Here is an 18,368-nt window from a genome sequence, read left to right as displayed (position 1 = left end):
TTCCTTTGGGGTCCATTGGAAAGCAGCAGCAGCAGTCTCTCCAGCTGCTAACCTGCCCACATGACCAAACTAAGGATTAAATCCCCCCTTCCCATCTGAGCAGTTACAGTCATTGTGAAGGGGGAGTTACACTTGTCTGGAACAAGAAAAAGAAGTCTTTGATGAGAGCATTTGTTACTAATAAAAATAGGATTCTCCAGACCAGTGATCTACTCGCCTCCCCTTCCCCAACAGAAGACAATTCATTTTATCCATTTGGCTCCCTGGGTTGGGGGGTGCAATTTTTATGATCTGTTTTCTCACTTTTCACCCCAACCATACTCTACTTGGACTCACAAAACAACTTCTAATACATCTTTCAACCTTACTCAAAAGTAACGTCCTTGTGTAAAGGAGACTTTGTATCCCATCAAAGTGTGGATCATAACATGGTTAATAAAAGCTCATGCTGGCTAAACAGAGACAGGTGGATAGTCTTTTGTAAGAATCAGGTCAAGAAACACAGAGCAGAGAAACACAAAATGCACAGGAAGGCAGACAAACATGCTGAGATGTCAGGAACAGTCAAGAAAATATTGCCCCCTAGAGTACCTGTTACTTAATATGTAATTTTTATTTATAAAACCATCAGCAGCTCCAATTTCCAGGAAATTAACCAACTCATTACTTAAGACCTGGTCAGTGAAGCCCCCTCCATCTGCACAAGGAGCTCCTTTATGAGAATTCCCACACTGCTTATGGTGCCGTGTATTGTAAAAGGAAACTCTTTCACTCCAGTTCTATTACTTAAGTCAAGGCACACTATTAAAACTTACCTCTCCTCAGGCCAAAGGGAAAGTCAATGAGTGCAAGTCAATCTCATAAACTCTTCTAAGCACCTCCTCTCTTTTTATATTTTCCCTGTTATAGGTAAATCTTCATCTTATAGTCCTGAAATTTCATAGAGACAGATCCCTGTCTTTTTTACTTCCAGTCCTGTTTTTCTCCAGGTCAGAACATTCTGGAAACAAATACCATCTCATACCACATGATAATAAATCAAATTCCTGTATCTTTAACATTTAGCCAGCACCTGCTCTCATCACTTCTGTTTCAGTCTGGTCTATTCACAAGAGCTTTAATTTTATCATAGCATTTATACATTTCAGAGATTTAAACAACGCGTTATCTATCAGGAAGTGACCATAGTAAATATTCTCCCATGAAACCACATTCTCCGATCTGAAATACGCAGAGCTGGTTTTATTCCAGAGAGATCTAGGACTAAATGAGTTATACTATAAGACTGGTTTAAAGATGAACTTGATACTGATTTCCCAATGTGTAATACTTCTAAAAGATTGAAAATGGGAATAGATGCTCCACTTACCTGCAGGAGGGCCTTCCTCCCATCCTTCTGCCCTCTTAATTCGATTTGCTGTGAATCCTAAGCAGATATTGACCCCAACAGCAAAAGTGAACAGGGATATTACCTAAGGGAATAAAGAGATAAAACTGACAACATCGCCAGCTAAATCAACTTGCAGGAAGGCAATGCAAAGGACTTCAACATCACCACCCAACCCCACAACTTCCCCCACACACCCTACAGTGCTGTCTTCATTTAAAAACAAAAAGAAAAATTCAGTCAGGAAGTGACTCTGAAGGTCAAGGCTTTCCCCTGTCACCCTGTCAGTGTCCTACCTGATACAGATGGAATGAGTTCCTCCTGGACATGGCAGCGGGTTCTTGGAAAGCCTTTTGCAGTGTGTTCTGTTTGCCTACACTGAATGCACTGCTTTTTGGGGCTCTGAGTTCAGTGTATTAACTACAAGTAATCCCACCTGGGAGGTTGACAGGCTCCTCTGATTTGTCCAAAGCTTGATTTCATCACAGTTTGTTCACGAATCGCAGCTCTGAGCCGAAGAAGCTTGAAACATCACTCTCCTTCTCTCCACCCCCCATCGGTCCCTCCCCTGACACACAGATACTTTCATGTGGTTCCCTCTGGTAACATAAGGGTTTCTTATGTCGCTGTAGCCAATAACACTGCATGTTCATTTTCCTTCCCTCCTGAAAAGATGGTTTTAAAAAAGAAACCAAATGCATTTTATCCGATCAAAATGAAGCAGAGCCATAAAAGGGTTTCTACCGGCTCTTAGCTTTTAAGGTTTACAATGTAGTTATTCAATGGAGTCAACCTCATGACTTTTTCTTTTTAAACGAGGAAAGTTTTGTAATTTATAAAGCTAATAACTTTCCCTGCTTTGCCCATTTGTTTATTTTTCTGGCAGTTTAAACGGCCCAGTCCCTTTTGCTCCATTCTCAGCTCCTCCTGACTCCTCAAATATTTCTCACGATGAAATCTCTAGAGATTGTAACTAAACATAAGAGATAGCATTATGTTTCCCCACGTTGTTGTTAGCGTTTGGAGAAGTAACTTTTATCAAAATACTGGGAATGCCAGCTAAGCAGCATGAAGTTCTTCTGCCCTGTGAGGAGGGGCAAAATAACTTCAGGTCTCTCTGCCTCTTCCTGCAGCAGAACCTGTCCGCTTGGGTTTGGGGAGGGGCGGTGGGGGTGGGAGTGGGGGGTGGGAGTGGGGAGTGGGAGGGTAGCAACGGTGAGAGGGGGAGCTTTATTAGTAATTGAATCAAGGAAGGAAATCTCAATGGCAGCAAGAATTCAGCTTTAAAGAATTGTTGCCCTAGGTTTCTCCCAGATAAATTATCATCTTGCCACCAGACACAGTGTCCTTCGCTGCTATTGTGAGTGTTAAAGTCTCTACTGAGCTCCTTGGCAATCAAGAGACTCTAAAAAGACATCAAGTCTTCAAAAGCTGAAAGTTCTCTAAGTACTGTACACTTGTAGGATTCAAATGAGGGAGGAAAGCTTATCTTGGGTTTCTCTCTGGCCAGGCCTGGTGACCATGGTTCTTGCACAGAGCATATGTGTATACATAAACAAATACGGCGCTTACCACGCAACAAATTACTAAGGAAGCAGTGGCTCAACTCAAACAAAACCTGATAGCACAAAGCAAGAACTTGTTTACAGTGGATTGCACAGTAGGCCTGGGTTTCATTAGATATTCTAGAATTTAGTAACAGCTAATTGAGTAAAAGGAAACACAGTGCCAAACCTTTAGCTGCCTTTCTAAAATCCTTTTCATTTTGCACACTTGCGGAGCAGGCAGGCTTACGCATTTTCCTATAGAAGTCTCTTGCTTTCGTCTGTGTGCCTGCCATACTGAAATGATTTGGGGTCCAGCACTTAGCAAGGCTTATGAAAGATGTTAACCCCACGTAAGATTTTTCTACCCTTTATATTCAATTTCAAGATGTAGGCCTGCTTTTACAGAGGAAAGCTATAAAGTCAAAAGGAAAATATCAAGGCAATCCTGTGATTGTGTTGCATGCCATGGGGTTCCAAATGTCCCCCTTAAACCTGCCTCCCCAGCTCTCCAAACTCCCAGCCCTTGCTGAAGCCCAACAGCTTTGGAATCTGATATTTGATGGTAGAAACCCAGCTGGAGGACAATGAAGGCTCCACTTAAAAAAAAAATTAGACTCAGAAGCTAAACATCATCTATTAATTTTTTTTGAAGTGCAGAGTAGCTGTTCAGGGAGAGAAAGTTGTAAGTGTAATAGGCAAGTTGATCCATAATTGGCTTCTGCACAACACTTGTTACCGATTATCTAAGAGGATTGAGCTCAGCCACTATTTCTGTTAAGCGTTCTGCCAAAGAACTTTATCTTCTACCAGTTAATTGTGCATACAGAAAACACACGCACGCACACACACACACACACACACACACACACACACACACACACACACACACCTAACCACATTTAAACAGAATTTTACTTAAAGACATCATTATAAATTAACTGTCAGGAGGATGAGCAAAGTCCCCACCTTGAGCATCAAATCAACCACAAAATAAAACTACCCCTCATTATCCAAAATTGAGAAAACCAAAAAGCCTGATAACACAAACCATATTCCTAGAAACTCAACTAAAATGACCGAAATATAGTCCAAAACCTTCCACAATAAAACCAAATTAAAAGTTCACCTGCTTTGGTATGTAAGATTTGGGTATAAGGTCACCCGTGGTTGGGTCAGTAAACAAAAAAGCATATGAGAAAGACTAAAATTAACTTTCAGCTTGGTTTATTAATCCAGCCATATTTCAGAGAACACTGCCCCCTGGCAGAAAAAAACCCAAACAAAACTTAGAACATTCTCAGGCCCTAAAAATCATTCTTTGGTTCTCAAGCTTTATTGGGCACAAGAATAACCCTGAGAGCTTGTTTAAAATGTTGATGCTTATGGCCTAAACCCCAAGATTCTGACTCATTAGCTCCAGGAGAGGGGAGGAGAAGGGGGGAGCTTAGGAGCCAGACAAAAACTAAAACAATAGGCTATTCTGATGCAAGTAATGTAAGGACCACATTGAGAGCAGCAGAGCATCGGAATAAATTACCCTGAATCAATTAATTTATGCCCTGAATGTTGACTTGCTTGGCCTAATTCATAATGCAACTTTAATATATCATTAATAGTACTCACTACTAATTGGACATTAAAGTTTAGGTCTCTTAATGACAAACCATAGCTGTTCCTCCAAGAGGATCATCTCCAAACTGTAGGCAGCAGAACAGTATTTTATTTACTTTGCTGGTGGTACGAAGCAGCAGTGTGTGTGTTGCTTAATTGCAATACAGTAGTTGCATTTATACAAATGCACAGTCCATCTTTTCATGAAATGGTTCTGTGAATCCTTGTTCCCAAGACCTGATTAAGGTAAGAGGGCTTGAGGCGAGGTTCAAAAGGTCTGTAATTGAGGGTTGTCATTCTTACCTCCTGCAGGAATTATGAAGTTTTCATGAAGAGATTCAAAATTTATCAATATCCAGTTTCTCATTGTGCAGAATTAACTGAAATCATGGTGCTTTGACTTGACTTCGCTCAATTACCAGAATACTTCTAAGACTAGGATGTTAGATCATCGCCAACATCTGATTTTCAGGAGTGTCACTTAGCAGCCACTATAGCACATATACCAGGAAAGTAAGAAAACAGCACTCAGTGTATTCTTCCTATTTTTTTTTTTTGGTGGGGGGGGGGCAAACCTGTGGCATGCAGAAGTTCCAGGGCCAGGGATGGACCCTGCACCAAAGCAGTGACAACACCAAGTTCTTAATCCACTAGGCCACCAGGGAACTCTTCTCCCTATCTTATTTTAAAACTCTTTAAGTCATGTTTTTTAACTCTACTGTGGTGGAGGACTATTAGAAAATTCAGAATAAAAACCAGACAACAGTCTCTGCAAAAGGAATCTGTTAATCCAAATGGAGCAAAAAAAAAAAAAATCATGACAGCTAACAAAAAAACAAGCCAGGACTGCCTATGTGTATTAAGTAGACACCACTTAAGAGTTTAAACCACAGAGACAAAGTTTTATGGGTAATCTATGGTCCCAGGGGTGTTCTCTGGAGGAGAAATAGCCTAGGCAAATGCAAACAGGACTTGTGCTATTAGTTATTAACACAATCGAAAGCTGAAATCGACACTGTCACATCTTTCAATGACTTCAATTTATATCATAAATTTCTATGCATTACATTTACTCCCAATGGAATCTAGGTATGAGCCCCTGCACCAGAATAATCTCTAAGAATATTCATTCATTGCACAAATGTTCATTAGCTCCTACTGTCTACCAAGCACTCTTCTGGGCACTAGTATGATACCAAGAGCTGAATCAAACATAGTCCCCTGCCCTTCATATCAATCAAATAGACACAGACATAAATATAACATTGCAGGATGGAGGTCAGTGATACTATGAGAACATATAATTCAGGTCTGATGTGGTCAAGAGGGTCGTGGAAGACTTTGGGACATGTCAGATGAGCTGTGATATGAAGGATAGATGGGAGTATTTAGATAAGACAGGAGGAAAGGATTCTGGGCAGAGGGAACAGGATGTGTGGAGGTTCTGTGAAGAGTGGAGGCACAGTGCATCCACTAGACAAGATGACAGCCCACTTGACTAATGCAGGGAGAGTAAAAAAGAGTGTGGAGCAGAATTCCTGTTGTGGCTCAGTGGGTTAAGAATTGGTCAGGTATCCATGAGGATGTGGGTTCAATCCTTGGCCTCACTCAGTGGGTTAAGGATCTGGTGTGGCCAAAAGCAACTGCGTAGGTCACGGATACGCCCCTGATCTGGTGATGCTGTGCTGTGGCATAGGCCAGCAGCTCTGAATCTACCTCTAGCCTGGGAACTTCCATGTGCCACAGGTGCAACCCTAAAAAGAAATCAAAGAAAAAAGAATTAAAAGAGTATGGAGTGAAATAAGACTGAAGAGATTCGTGGAGGTCAGCTCACATGGGGCTCATCGGTCATGTAGGTGGTATTGTCTTTATCCTAAAAGCTTCAGAAAGCCTTAAAGGGCTTAAGTCAGTGGAAGTTTAATTAGATATGAAGCATTAATCTCTGAACAGTGTGGCTATGAATTGGAGGGAGTCAGGAATGGATACAGCTGATTTGTTTGAAAATAATGGTGTTAATACAGACAAAAGACAGTGAGTGATATTTCGCACCAAAAAAAAAAAATATATATATATACATATATATATATATGGTGCTAGCAGAGAGAGAAAAACTGGGAGAGTTAGGAAAAAGACTTGCTAATGCATTGGGTACGGAGGTTGAGGGGCAGCAAGGTGTTAAATTTGATTCCTGAGTTAATAGTTAACAATCATGATGCCCAAATACATATGCAGTAAAGACACTTCTTAAGTACTCATAGGATTATAAGAAAGATGTAGAGATATGTATCCATTTGCTAACATGCTAGAATTAAATAGTTAAAGTAAGGGATCTTGCTAATGGTTTTAAAACATGTGTCAGTTGTTTTTAAAAATCTTCTAAGGCAGTTGATTTAAAGTAAAGTTATAGTAGACTTGAAACACTTGAAAACACATTTCTTCATAATTGAGGTTTAAGAAGAATTACCTCCAGGAAATAACTCAGCTTTGTTCTTAACTCGAGCTTATAATAAAACATTTTTAAACTCAAACTCAATTTGTCTTTTTTTTTTTTTTTTTTTTTTTTTTTTGGCTACCCTGAAACGTTCATGTAAAAGTCCAGGAGAATGAGAGAGGTTTGAATCTACTTTGCCATGTGGACTGTGAAGCATCTGAACACAAATGGGTGGATGTGTGATTTTAGTTTTACTAAAAGTCTCAACATAAGGTTGAAAACTCTCACTCTTTACCCTCCAGTCTCACATAAGCGGGCTGAGAAGCTATTGCCAACTCCACTTACAGATGAAGAAATGGGAGTTCTGAGGGCACGTGACATCTCGAGATGGTGAATAGGGGATTGTGCCATGTCTAGAAACCAAGCCTCCTAAGCCAGTTAGGTCCTTGTTCCACTAGTGATGTCTACTAGGCTACACGAGGGCCTTAACTCGACACGCTACCTAAAAAAGCAACCCCCCACCCCAACCTCTGTTCATTGAAACCTCAAACCCACTGGTTCTACTGCAATTTTTCATCTCTGGCTTCTCATCAGACACCGTGTCTACAGATTCTTGTTCTTCATGACAACTATTACATCCTTTCTGAGAGCTGGCCAAGTGCCATTAGCACCTAAAGTAGCCTCCTGTGTGATTACTTTGAGATTCGTCTCTTGATCTTCATTCTTCTGGACACACCTGGGAAGTCTGTCTCATAACTGTCTTCCTGTTGGCACTCTCTGCCCCCTTCAAACACCGTTTCACTGAGGTTGCTCTTGGCCCATCTGTAACAATCATTCTTGCTCCTTCCCCAGAGAGCCCTGCATAAAATACAAGCAAATCTGATGATTACCCCCTCACCAAACTTAAAGACTTCCAGTAGTTTCCTCTCACAGCAGTTCTCAAAGTGTGATTCCCAGCAGGGTCAGAATTATCTGGAAACTTGTTAGAAATGTAAATCCTTGGCTCCTACCCCAGACACTCATGGATACAGCCCAGAATCTGTTTTAATAACCCCATCAGGTGATTCTGCTGCTAACCACTGACCTCGAGGATGAAATCCAAAGTGCTTAGCTGGGTGCGTAGGACTCTAAATCCAAAATTAAGCTCCCAGGATTGAGATCCCAGCTCTACCACTGTTTAACTGTGAGACCTTACATGACCCTTAGGCAAATTACTTCTCCATCCTAAGACTCAGTTTTCTCATCTGTATGTAGCTCATAGGATTCTTAAGAGCATTACATGAAATAATCCATGTAAATTTCCTAGCACAATGCCTGGCCCAGAAGGATGCTTAATGAAATGGTAAGTTCTCTTAATTAGAGAACAGTTTGCTATTCCTTGATTAAGCTGTGATTTCTCACACCTTCATTCTTTAATATACCCTGTTGCTTTGGCCGAGAATGCTCTTCTCCATCTAGTCTCCCTGGCAAACTCCAGTGTAGTAGTGAAGATTCAGGCCAGGTGTCAGGCATCTGTGCAGCACCCCCAATTTTGCCTTTTACGTACAGAACACTGGGCCTCCCCTGTCGTCTATAATCTCTTTTTAGGCACCTCTATCCCTTGCAGTCTCTTCAAATGCAGGGACCAGTCATCCTCACACTTCACAGAGCTTTGCATTTTTGTCCATCTGTACAATGGACAGATAATAAATGTCGAATGAAGGACTCGGCCTCAAGAAATTTAAATTGGAACTGGAATTGAACTTGAATTCTTGCTCTCTTAGTAACTAACTGTGTCACTTTAAGCCCATGTTTATTCATCTGTAAAGCAGGATAATTGGGCTAATTCAGTGGTTTGAAACGCTTTTTTAAGCATTAAAACCTATTTTCAAATAAAATCTCAAAATGGATACCAACATCTAAATTTGGAGCAGCGCTAGTGGGAGTGGGAAGCCAGCATCCCATCTAAGCAGCCACCTCCCTTCTCCTTATGGCACTTTCTCAGAAATGTGGAAATTCAAGGAGTGCAACTTGTAACACAAACACACAAAAATAATCAACAACTAAGGTAACTCCAACTACTTAAATGCTGTTCTAAACCCTGCCCTTTGTTGTAGTATTTGTGGACCTACACACACACCAAAATCTGGTCCAAATTGTGCCCAGAGCAGATCTTTCATTGATGAGTGACGGAAATTCCCTTCAATCTCTTCTACCAAGAAGTTCAAGCTAATTTCCACACTTCTCATGCTGTTGTTCAGACCTGCTCCTCTTTCCACTGTGCTCATCCAAATCTTAGTCCATCCATAGTCTTCCTCAAGGTTCAGTGTCTTCATAAGAAACCTACCCATAACTGCGGTACTCACTGTACTATCCTCAATTCAAGAACCTGCAGCTCCTACCCAAGACATATATATATATTTTGGTCACACCTGCGGCATATGAAAGTTCCTGAGCCAGGGATCGAACTTGTACCACAGCAGCGACTCATGCTACTGCAGCAACAATGCCAGATATTTAACCCACTGTGCCACAAGAGAACTTCTATCTCTTGTTTCTTTAGTGTTCCCTGCTTTATTTAAGTAGTTCTTGTCTCAGCAATAAGAATATACATTTCCAGAGAGTTGGGGAAAGAAACAACACAATATAGAGACTAAGAGTGTGGGTAGCCTGGCTCTGCCACTTGGGAGTATAAGACTGTGCTTACCTTCTCTAAAACCTTCTTGTTATTTTCTTTGAACACAAATTATAATAGTTCTTATCACATAGATTTGACATGAAGACTAAATAATATAATGCATGTTAAGCAAGTAGCTCAGAACTTCAACATAGAAAATATACAAATACTAGCCATTATTAAACCTAGGAGGATAAAGGCTGCATTATCTGCTCTCATGTTCTCAGTAGTCAGCAAAGTGCTGGGCACGTAATAGGTGCTTAGTGGTGATTCGGGAGAATCCTAGAATCCTATAGCTTAAAGTTAGAAATGTTATGTACCACTTTTTTTTTTTTTTACATTCTCTCTAACCTTGAGAGAAAATGAGCATCACTTATTTGGCAAAGGGTGCAGTGACTTTAGAGACAGCTCTGAAGGCACAAGTTTCAAATACAATAAAAAAAAAAAGAAAAGCCTCTCTTTTTGGATTGGAAAACCCCCAAAATTTGAGCTTCCACTTAATAAATTTGTTTGAACTCAAACCCAAAAGGAAGTTTGTGCTCGCAACTGGAATGGCATCATCACATGCCTAGCAGCACAATGGTACCCTCTCAGGGAGGAAGCAAAACTACCATTTCTGTGATTCCCCTTGAAATCATATAACAACTAGTGACATTCAGCAAAGGAAGACTAAAAAGAAACTTCCTCTGCCTGATAAAAGACTTCTTTGAAAAACTCCAAGCTAGCATCATACTTAATAGTGAAAAACTGAATTCTTTCCCCCTAAGATCAAGAACAAGACAAGGATGTCTTCTCTCACCACTTCTACTCCATGGTGAGCTTCTAGCCAGAGCAATTAGGCAAGAAAAACAAATCAAGGCCTATACATCGGAAAAGAAAAAATCAAACTATCTCTATTCCCAAATGACATGAACTTGTATAGAGAAAATCCTAATTAATCTACTTAAAAAGTATTAGAACTAATAAATGAATTCGGGAAGATGGCATGATACAAGCTAAATACAAAAAAGTCAGTTGTATTTTTGGACGCTAGCAATGGGCAAGCTAAAATGAAATTAAGGGAGCCATTGCATTTTCAATAGTATTAAAACATCTAAAATGCTTAGCAATTAATTTAATAAAAGAAGTATGAGACTTATACACTGAAAACTAGACAGCGTAATTGAAATATAAAGATCTAAATAAACAGGAAAACAATCACGTTCATAAATTGGAAAACATTATTGTCAAGATGGCAAGAAAGTGAAAAGATGGTCTACAGAGTGGGAAAAAACTGCAAATCATATATCTGATAAAAACATATAAAGAACTCTTACAACTCAGCAATAAAAAGACACAAAACCAGTTTTTTTTCAATGTTCAGAGGAATAGAATAGACATTTCTAGAAAGAAGATATATAAATGGAAAATAAGAACAGGAAAAGATGCTCAATATCATTAGTCATTTGGGAAATGCAAATCAAAACTACACTGAGGAGTTCCCATCATGACTCAGTGGTTAGCGAATCCAACTAGGAACCATGAAGTTGCAGGTTTGATCCCTGGCCTTGCTCAGTGGGGTGAGGATCCAGCATTGCAGTGAGCTGTGGTGTAGGTCGCAGACGTGGCTCGGATCCTGATTTGCTATGGCTCTGGAGTAGGCCAGCAGCTACAGCTCTGATTAGAGCCCTAGCCTGGGAACCTCCATATGCCGCGGGTGCAGCCCTGGAAAAGACAAAAAAACAACAACGACAAAAAAAAAAAAAAACCCTACGATGAAACATGTATTACTTATACCCACTGGGATGGCTAAATTTTAAAAGACAGAAGATAACAAGTGTTAGGAAGGATATGTAAGGATTGGAACCCTCATACACAATTGATAGGTTTATAAAATGATGCACCTTCTTTGGAAAACAGTTTGGCAGGTTCTCAAAGTGTTAAAAGTAGAGTTATCATACGACACAGCCATTCCACTTCTAAGTATATACCCAGGAGAACTGAAAACATATGTCCACACATTACCTTGTACACAAATGTTCATAGCAGAATTATCAACTGATGAGTGGATAAGCAAAATTCGGCATATCCATACAATAAAATGTTATTCAGCTCTGAAGAGGAATGAAGTCCTAATACAGGCTAAAACATGAATGAATCTTAAAAACGTCATGCTAAGGGGAAAAAGCCGGACACAAAGGCCACATGTTGTATGATTTCACTTCACAAACTACCCAGAATAGGTAAATCCATAGAAAAAGAAATTCGATTAGTAGTTGTCAGGTGATGTTGAAATGGCTGCTCTTGGACATGAAGTTTTGTTCTAGAGTGATGAAAATGTTCCAAAATTACATCGTGGTGGTGTTTGCACATCTCTGTGAGTGTATTAAAAACCACTGAAATGTTCAGTTTAAAAGGATGGATTTTATGGTTTATAAATTATATCTCCAAAAATGCTGCTTAAAAAAGGGGGAGAGCTAGTGAGATTATTCCTGCAGTGAAGCAAATTCCAAAGTATCTGGACCCACAGAAAAGGAACATTAATCCTGATCTGCAGCTCAAGTCAGCGCCTTCAGAGTCACCTCATTTACCCTCCAAACCTGATAATTAACAGGAAAACTGGAGCATTTGAGTTGTGGTGTGGACCTATTTTAATCAGCCCCTATGTGTGAAGAAACCCTCTACTTTCCTAAATATAGGAGGATTTCCTGGGACTCTTTCAGAGAACTTCAGGGTCCCTGCCATTCTGCTTCATCAGCTTCCTACTTCATTTTACATTCAAATAAAATAGCCTAAGAAGAGAATGATAGCATCGTAGCCCCATCATTTCACCTACAGACCTCAGGGGGGTTGAATCTTAATGGCAACAAACTGTAAGCAGAGTCTGTGGGACAATTGTGGGAATTTAAGAACAATGGCTTGAAACAACATGGATGGACCTTAAGAGTATCATGCTAAGTGAAAAAAGTCGGACAGAGAAAGACAAATACTGTATGACCTCACTTATAGGAAGAGTATTAAAAAAAAACAACAAAACAAAACCAACAAAAGCAGGCTCTAGATACAAAGAACAGATGGGTAGTTTCCAGAGGTAGGGCTTGGGGTGGGAAAAACAGGAGAAGGCAGTCAAAAGGTACAAGCTTTCAGTTATAAAATAAATATGTCAAGAGGATGTAAAGTACAGCATGGCAACTGTAGTTAATAATACTGTGTTGCATATTTGAAAGTTGCTAAGAGACTAGATCTTTAAAGTTTACATTATAAGAAAAATAATTTTGTGTTTGGTGTTGGTATCTTAACTAGAGTTATTGTGGTGATCATTTCTGAATATATACAAATATCAAATCATTATGTTACACACTTGAAATTACATGTTGATTATACCTCATTTCAAAAGAAGAAGAATGCCTTGATTTGAAGAACATTTCTTAAAAAAAAAAAAAAAGGCAGGAGTTCCCGTTGTGGCTCAGGAGGTGAAGAACCCTACACTAGTATCCATTAGGATGGTGGGTTCAATTCTTGGCCTCACTCAGTGGGTTAAGGATCCAGCGTTGCTGCAAGGCTGCAGCATATGTCAAGGATGCAGCTTGGACCCTGTGTTGCTGTGGCTGTCAGCTGTAGCTCAGATTCAACCCCTAGCCTGGGAATTTCCATATGCCATAGGTTTGGCCCCCCAGAAAAGAAAAGAGAAAGAAAAATTAAATCAAAAAACAGTTTTAAGTTAGAATCAAGGGTTGCTCACTCTTCCCACTTTGCAATCAATGAAACCGAAAGGCTGCTTATAGGCTAGGTGACAGAACTAAAGTAGCTCTGGTTGTGAGATCAGGGCAGTTCAAGGAAAAGGGAAAAGCAAGTATGCATTAGTGGTATGGTACTATTCCTGGCATGGAGCAGATTCTCCATAAGTGGTAGCTAGTATTTAGTAAGTGCCTACTCTTTGCCAGGCAACATAACTAGAGCCATTTACATATATTGCCTTATTTAACTTTCATAAAACCCTTCACTATATTATCATTGTCAAAATATGAGAAAACAAGCTCAAATATAGCAGGCAACTTGTCCAAATTCAAGAACATATTAAACGGAAGAGTCCTCTTTTCTCCATGATTTCCCACTGAGGATTGCAAAACTGGCAAGATTAAAGAAATGGGAATTTCAACTATTTTCCAGAAGAAAAATTAGTCTTATAAAAATAGAAAATCTGATAAACATTTGATATGTCTTGATATTTGATATTGTTTCCTAGTTCAGAACATATCAGAAGCCACAGATTAACCTCTATTCTAGACTTACCCTGTTCTGATCCAAAAAAAGAATCAATTGGTAATGAGGGAGAAATCAGAACCGTGAGCATCTTAGCCATGTCATTTCAAAGTTGCTAAGAGACAAGAGAGGATGCAGGTCATTGTCAGACAAATGGCTCTAAACTTCGGCAGGTGAGAGTTTTACAAATTCATATAATGTTGATACAATACAGATTTAGTAAGAACTCACTACAATATGAGCTAATGCTTAGTGAAATCTTACTCTGTGCCAAGTACTACTTAATATCAGGAATATTGAGATTAAAAAATCTGTTTTAGTTGGAAGAACTGGAAGTCAGCTATTTATTATTAAACAGTCTGGCAAGTTCTATCATAGAGGTATGCAATGGTTATGTGTGGAAGATACTGCGATTGGCTCTCTCAATCTACTCCACCCCATTTCCAGGGAGCCCTCCTGCACTGCAGGGGTTTTGTAGGATGAGTTATAGATGGTTTATAGACTCTGCCAGTTACACTGCTGAGACTGTCTTTATGCATATAAAATCTGGACAGCAGAATTAAGACAGAGTCCGTTAGAGTTCCCATTGTGGCTCAATGGTAATGAACCCCACTAGTATCCATGAGGACTTGGGTTCGATCCCTGGCCTCACTCAGTGGGTTAAGGATCTGCGTTGCTATGAGCCGTAGTGTAGGTCTCAGATGGGGCTCAGATCCCACCTTGCTGTGCCTGCAGCATAGGTCTGCAGCTGAAGCTTCAATTTGACCCCTAGCCTGGGAACTTCCATATGCCTCAGGTGTGGCCCTAAAAAAGCAAAAGGAAGAAAGACAGACACTCAGACAGGGTCTATCTTCTAGCCCCTATTAGCTGTGTTTAGCTGTGCAGACATGATCATGGAAATGGAAGGTCTTCTGAAACATTATTTCAGTGCCCATCCTCCAGCTTTCTAGGCACTGGGAGACACCTATGGGAGTGACAGAGATGGTAGCTTCCTGATCCCTGATTCATGGATATGGGGTATGTTCTTGAACACAACATTCCGGTGACAACTATCTGCTATGTACTATGTACCATGGACTGAATCAAAATTCAAAAATATCTTGACAGGTTGAAGTCCAGAGTTTTTTTTTAACTATTTAAAAATAGCCAGATCAATCTGTCTGGGATGATGTTCTTGAAATATAACACAACATTCAGCCATACAACTTCACACTAGGAGAGACCAGAATGGAAAAATAATTCTTGTAGAAGAAAGCTGGGAGTTTGCGTTAACCTGCAAGTTCTATGGGAGCCCATGCCCGACTCCAATTCTAAATGTCCTCATTTTACCTTAGGCTCCTTCAGTAAACAATTACCACCTAGATCCTGGAGGGAAAAGTTCAACTGAGCCTGGCACTGCCTGGACTTCATCTGGATCCTTTTCACTTCTGGATGTCTCACTTAAGTCAGTCACTAAAAAACAAGACAGCCTTGAGAGAGGCATGACCAAGAAGACAAGGAGTCCCTATTACCCAATCCATTTATGAGTTCACTCATCCATTTGTTTATTTATTCAACAGACTTTTATTGAGCACTTAGTACATATCTGGCACTGGAAGTGCAAAATGAATGAAACAAAGCCTCTGCCCTGTGGCTCTCACGTTCTAGTGAAAGAAGAAATATATGTCAGGTAAAATATAAATGATAAGGAAAACAAAGCAGAGCTGAGAACAGAGAGTAATGGGAGGAGCTATTTCCAGCTGGGTGATAACAAAGATCTCTCTGGAGAGACGACATCTGAACAAAAATCCAGATAGAGTGAGGGAAGAACCAAGTGCTTCTCAGAAGGAACAGCAAATGGGAAGACCCCGAGGTAGGAACAGCCCTCGGTGTTCAGGAAGGCCAGTGTGGTTGGAATGGAGTGAGAGGTGGGGGAGTAATTGCAGATGATGTCAAAGCGGCGATCACGTGCTGGTTGACGTGGGACCACCCAGGGCACAGGTCTTCCTTCATGTTTCATTTTGAGTGTGATGAGAAACTACTGGGGGCATGTGAAGGAGTGACATGGTCCAATTTCTGTTTCAAAAGGCTCACTCTGACTAGTGTTAAGAGTATGGCTATTTAAAGGGCTCTCCTTGTGGCCAGTGGTTGAGGAACATGTGACTGTGCATCCTGGGTGCCCTGCATGGATGATGGGAGAAAGTGGGTTTGACTGTCTTTCTCAGATATTTTGAAGCGTATTATACTTCCCTGAGCAAAACTAAAAGTTACAAAGAAGCATGGTTCATCTCATAATAAAATTAAATTTCTAATAAGCAGTGCTGCCACAGCTCTGGTGTAAAAAACAAACTCATGGGAGTTCCTGCCATGGCACAGCAGAAACGAATCTGACGAGTATCCATGAGGATTCGGGTTCGATCCCTGGCCTCGTTCAGTGCATTAAGGATCCAGCATTGCCGTGAGTTATGGCGTAGGTCACAGATGCAGCTCAGATCCCACATTCCTGTGCCTGTGGTGTAGGCCAGCAGCTGCAGCTTCGATTCAGCCCGTAGCCTGGGAACCTCCATATGCCACGGGTGTGGCCCTAAAAGGCAAAAAAATTAAATTAAATTAAATTAAATAAATAAATAAATAACAAACTCATGGTTACTATTCAAGAAAAGGTTGATCTTATAAAGTATCTAAATTCAAAGGAAGACTGGCTCTATTAAGGTCCTTTCCAACTCTAGGCATCTATTATTTTCCTCTCTTATTAAAACTCTCTAAGGTAGCAGAGTTCTCTCTCTCTCTGTAATGATCAGCAAAGAGCTACTCAAATAAAATAACCAGACTTTGGTTCTCTTTTTCATGGATAAATCAAAAGGAAAAGTAAGGATCTTTATATACACTTTGTTCTTATTGCTTCGTATCCTGAAGAAAACATACATATAGATATAGATAGGTACAGAGAGATATATAATTGGCATGTGCAATTTCACTTATGCCAGCTAAAGGGAACACTGTCAGGAATAGGCTAAGAAAAGAAGGAACACCTTTCACAAAATCAATTGAAGGACTTAAGCAAGAAATGAAGCACTCTACTTCTGGATGGATCTAGAAGACATGCATAAGAAAAGCTGACCTTATATTGCCTTTCCCAGCCTTATAGGTCTCTTACAATCCTCTGTAAACAGACAGCCACTGCAAAGTTGAAATCCAATAACCTCAGCTCGCCACTAGAGTATTATGCAAGAGAATGCAGAAGTTCTGGACCTTCCGTTGTCCCGCTAAGCTTCTGTGGCTCTTGTGAGAGATGTTATACAACTTGTTAATCACGAAAATCCTGGGCTCTCAGGCTTGATTAGAGTCATGACTCAGATGCTTGCTAGCTGTGTGGCCTTGACTGAATTAGAAAACCTCTAGACCTCCATTTCCTCATAAGTAAAATGGGGAGATTCCCAGTACCTTCCTCGTACGGTTGTTTCAGGGATTAAGCAAAAAAAATCTGTGTAGTGTTGTTGATAACAACAGCTACCATCCGCTGAGCACCTAGAATGTGCCAGACATTGTTCAGGAATGATCTCCCTGAATTCTCTCAGTCATGCAAAGTACATATTGGTTTCCCTTTTTAACAGAGGCTCACAGAAGTTTAAGTAATTTGCCCAGGTTCATTTAAGTTCATTCAAACTCAGGTCTGCCTAACCAGAGCCCAGCTTCTCAATACTGCTTGCTATAGTCTGCTATGCTATATTTTGTTTTATTGCCTTTCAGAGAAATTCCTCAAATATCACACTTGAAAGGCAGTTGAGGATTTTTTTGTTTTTCCCTAGTGCCTTCAACAGTTCGGAGGCAGAACAGATGTTGTAAAGAACAGTTTCTCACTTCGGCACCAACTAGAAGTTGGGGCCAAGATATGAACATGCTCCTATTATGTCATATGACCAGCACAGCTGCTTTTGCGTGCCTTCTAGGTTTGGAGCTGGGTAAACCTTGGTCAGACACTCATCGCTTATGGCTTCATGTGACAAAATATTTTGCCAAAGATGTTATTTTATCCTTTTCCCCAGCCTTTTCTCCCTTTCTGTAGTTGTTCCCCCTTCTTCCTGAGAATTGATAACAACTCTGAAACTCTCTATTTCTGCAGTTAATCTCATGTGACCTTACTATTGACAATGACCTGGTTGTTTCTGACAACTGCAGCACAGATGATGAGTTGCCAGTGCTAAGAACAAAGATCACTGCCTGACGGAGCCAGGAGCAATCTTCCTCTATTGGTTCCTGTCCTGGCACACACCGTATTCTGACCCTTACTGATATGACACTAAGCATATCAGTGCCCGTAAGCTGGGAGCCTAACGTTTGCTTAATATTTAACCTAGGATTTAGCATTTATTCACTTGCTCATTCATCCATATACTTGGCAGATACTTTATTGAGAACATATTATGTTCCAGGCATTGTGTTTAGGCACAAACCCAGAAATTAACAAAAGAACCCAAATACTTGCTGGAACTTACGTTTTCTGGATGGAAGAGA

General features: G+C 40.3%; 1 protein-coding gene across 15 annotated transcripts in view; it reads right to left on the bottom strand.

The window, feature by feature from the left end:
* The window catches only part of ENPP2 (ectonucleotide pyrophosphatase/phosphodiesterase 2), a 113,678-nt gene that overhangs the window by 80,817 nt on the left and 14,493 nt on the right, over window positions 1–18,368 (bottom strand). For 8 of the 15 annotated variants that reach the window (XM_005662883.3, XM_021088984.1, XM_005662884.3 and 5 more), the window contains exon 2: window positions 1,370–1,472. In XM_005662883.3, coding sequence (XP_005662940.1) covers window positions 1,370–1,472 — 103 coding nt within the window. Of the gene's footprint in view, window positions 1–1,369; window positions 1,473–1,683; window positions 2,450–18,368 lie in introns of those variants that run through there. The other 7 variants (XM_003125511.5, XM_021088989.1, XM_021088985.1 and 4 more) reach the window with 6 other exon arrangements.

Source organism: Sus scrofa, chromosome 4 (assembly GCF_000003025.6).
Source record: "Sus scrofa isolate TJ Tabasco breed Duroc chromosome 4, Sscrofa11.1, whole genome shotgun sequence".
Taxonomy (NCBI): Eukaryota; Metazoa; Chordata; class Mammalia; order Artiodactyla; family Suidae; genus Sus; species Sus scrofa.
This window is presented reverse-complemented; position numbering and strand designations above follow the sequence as displayed.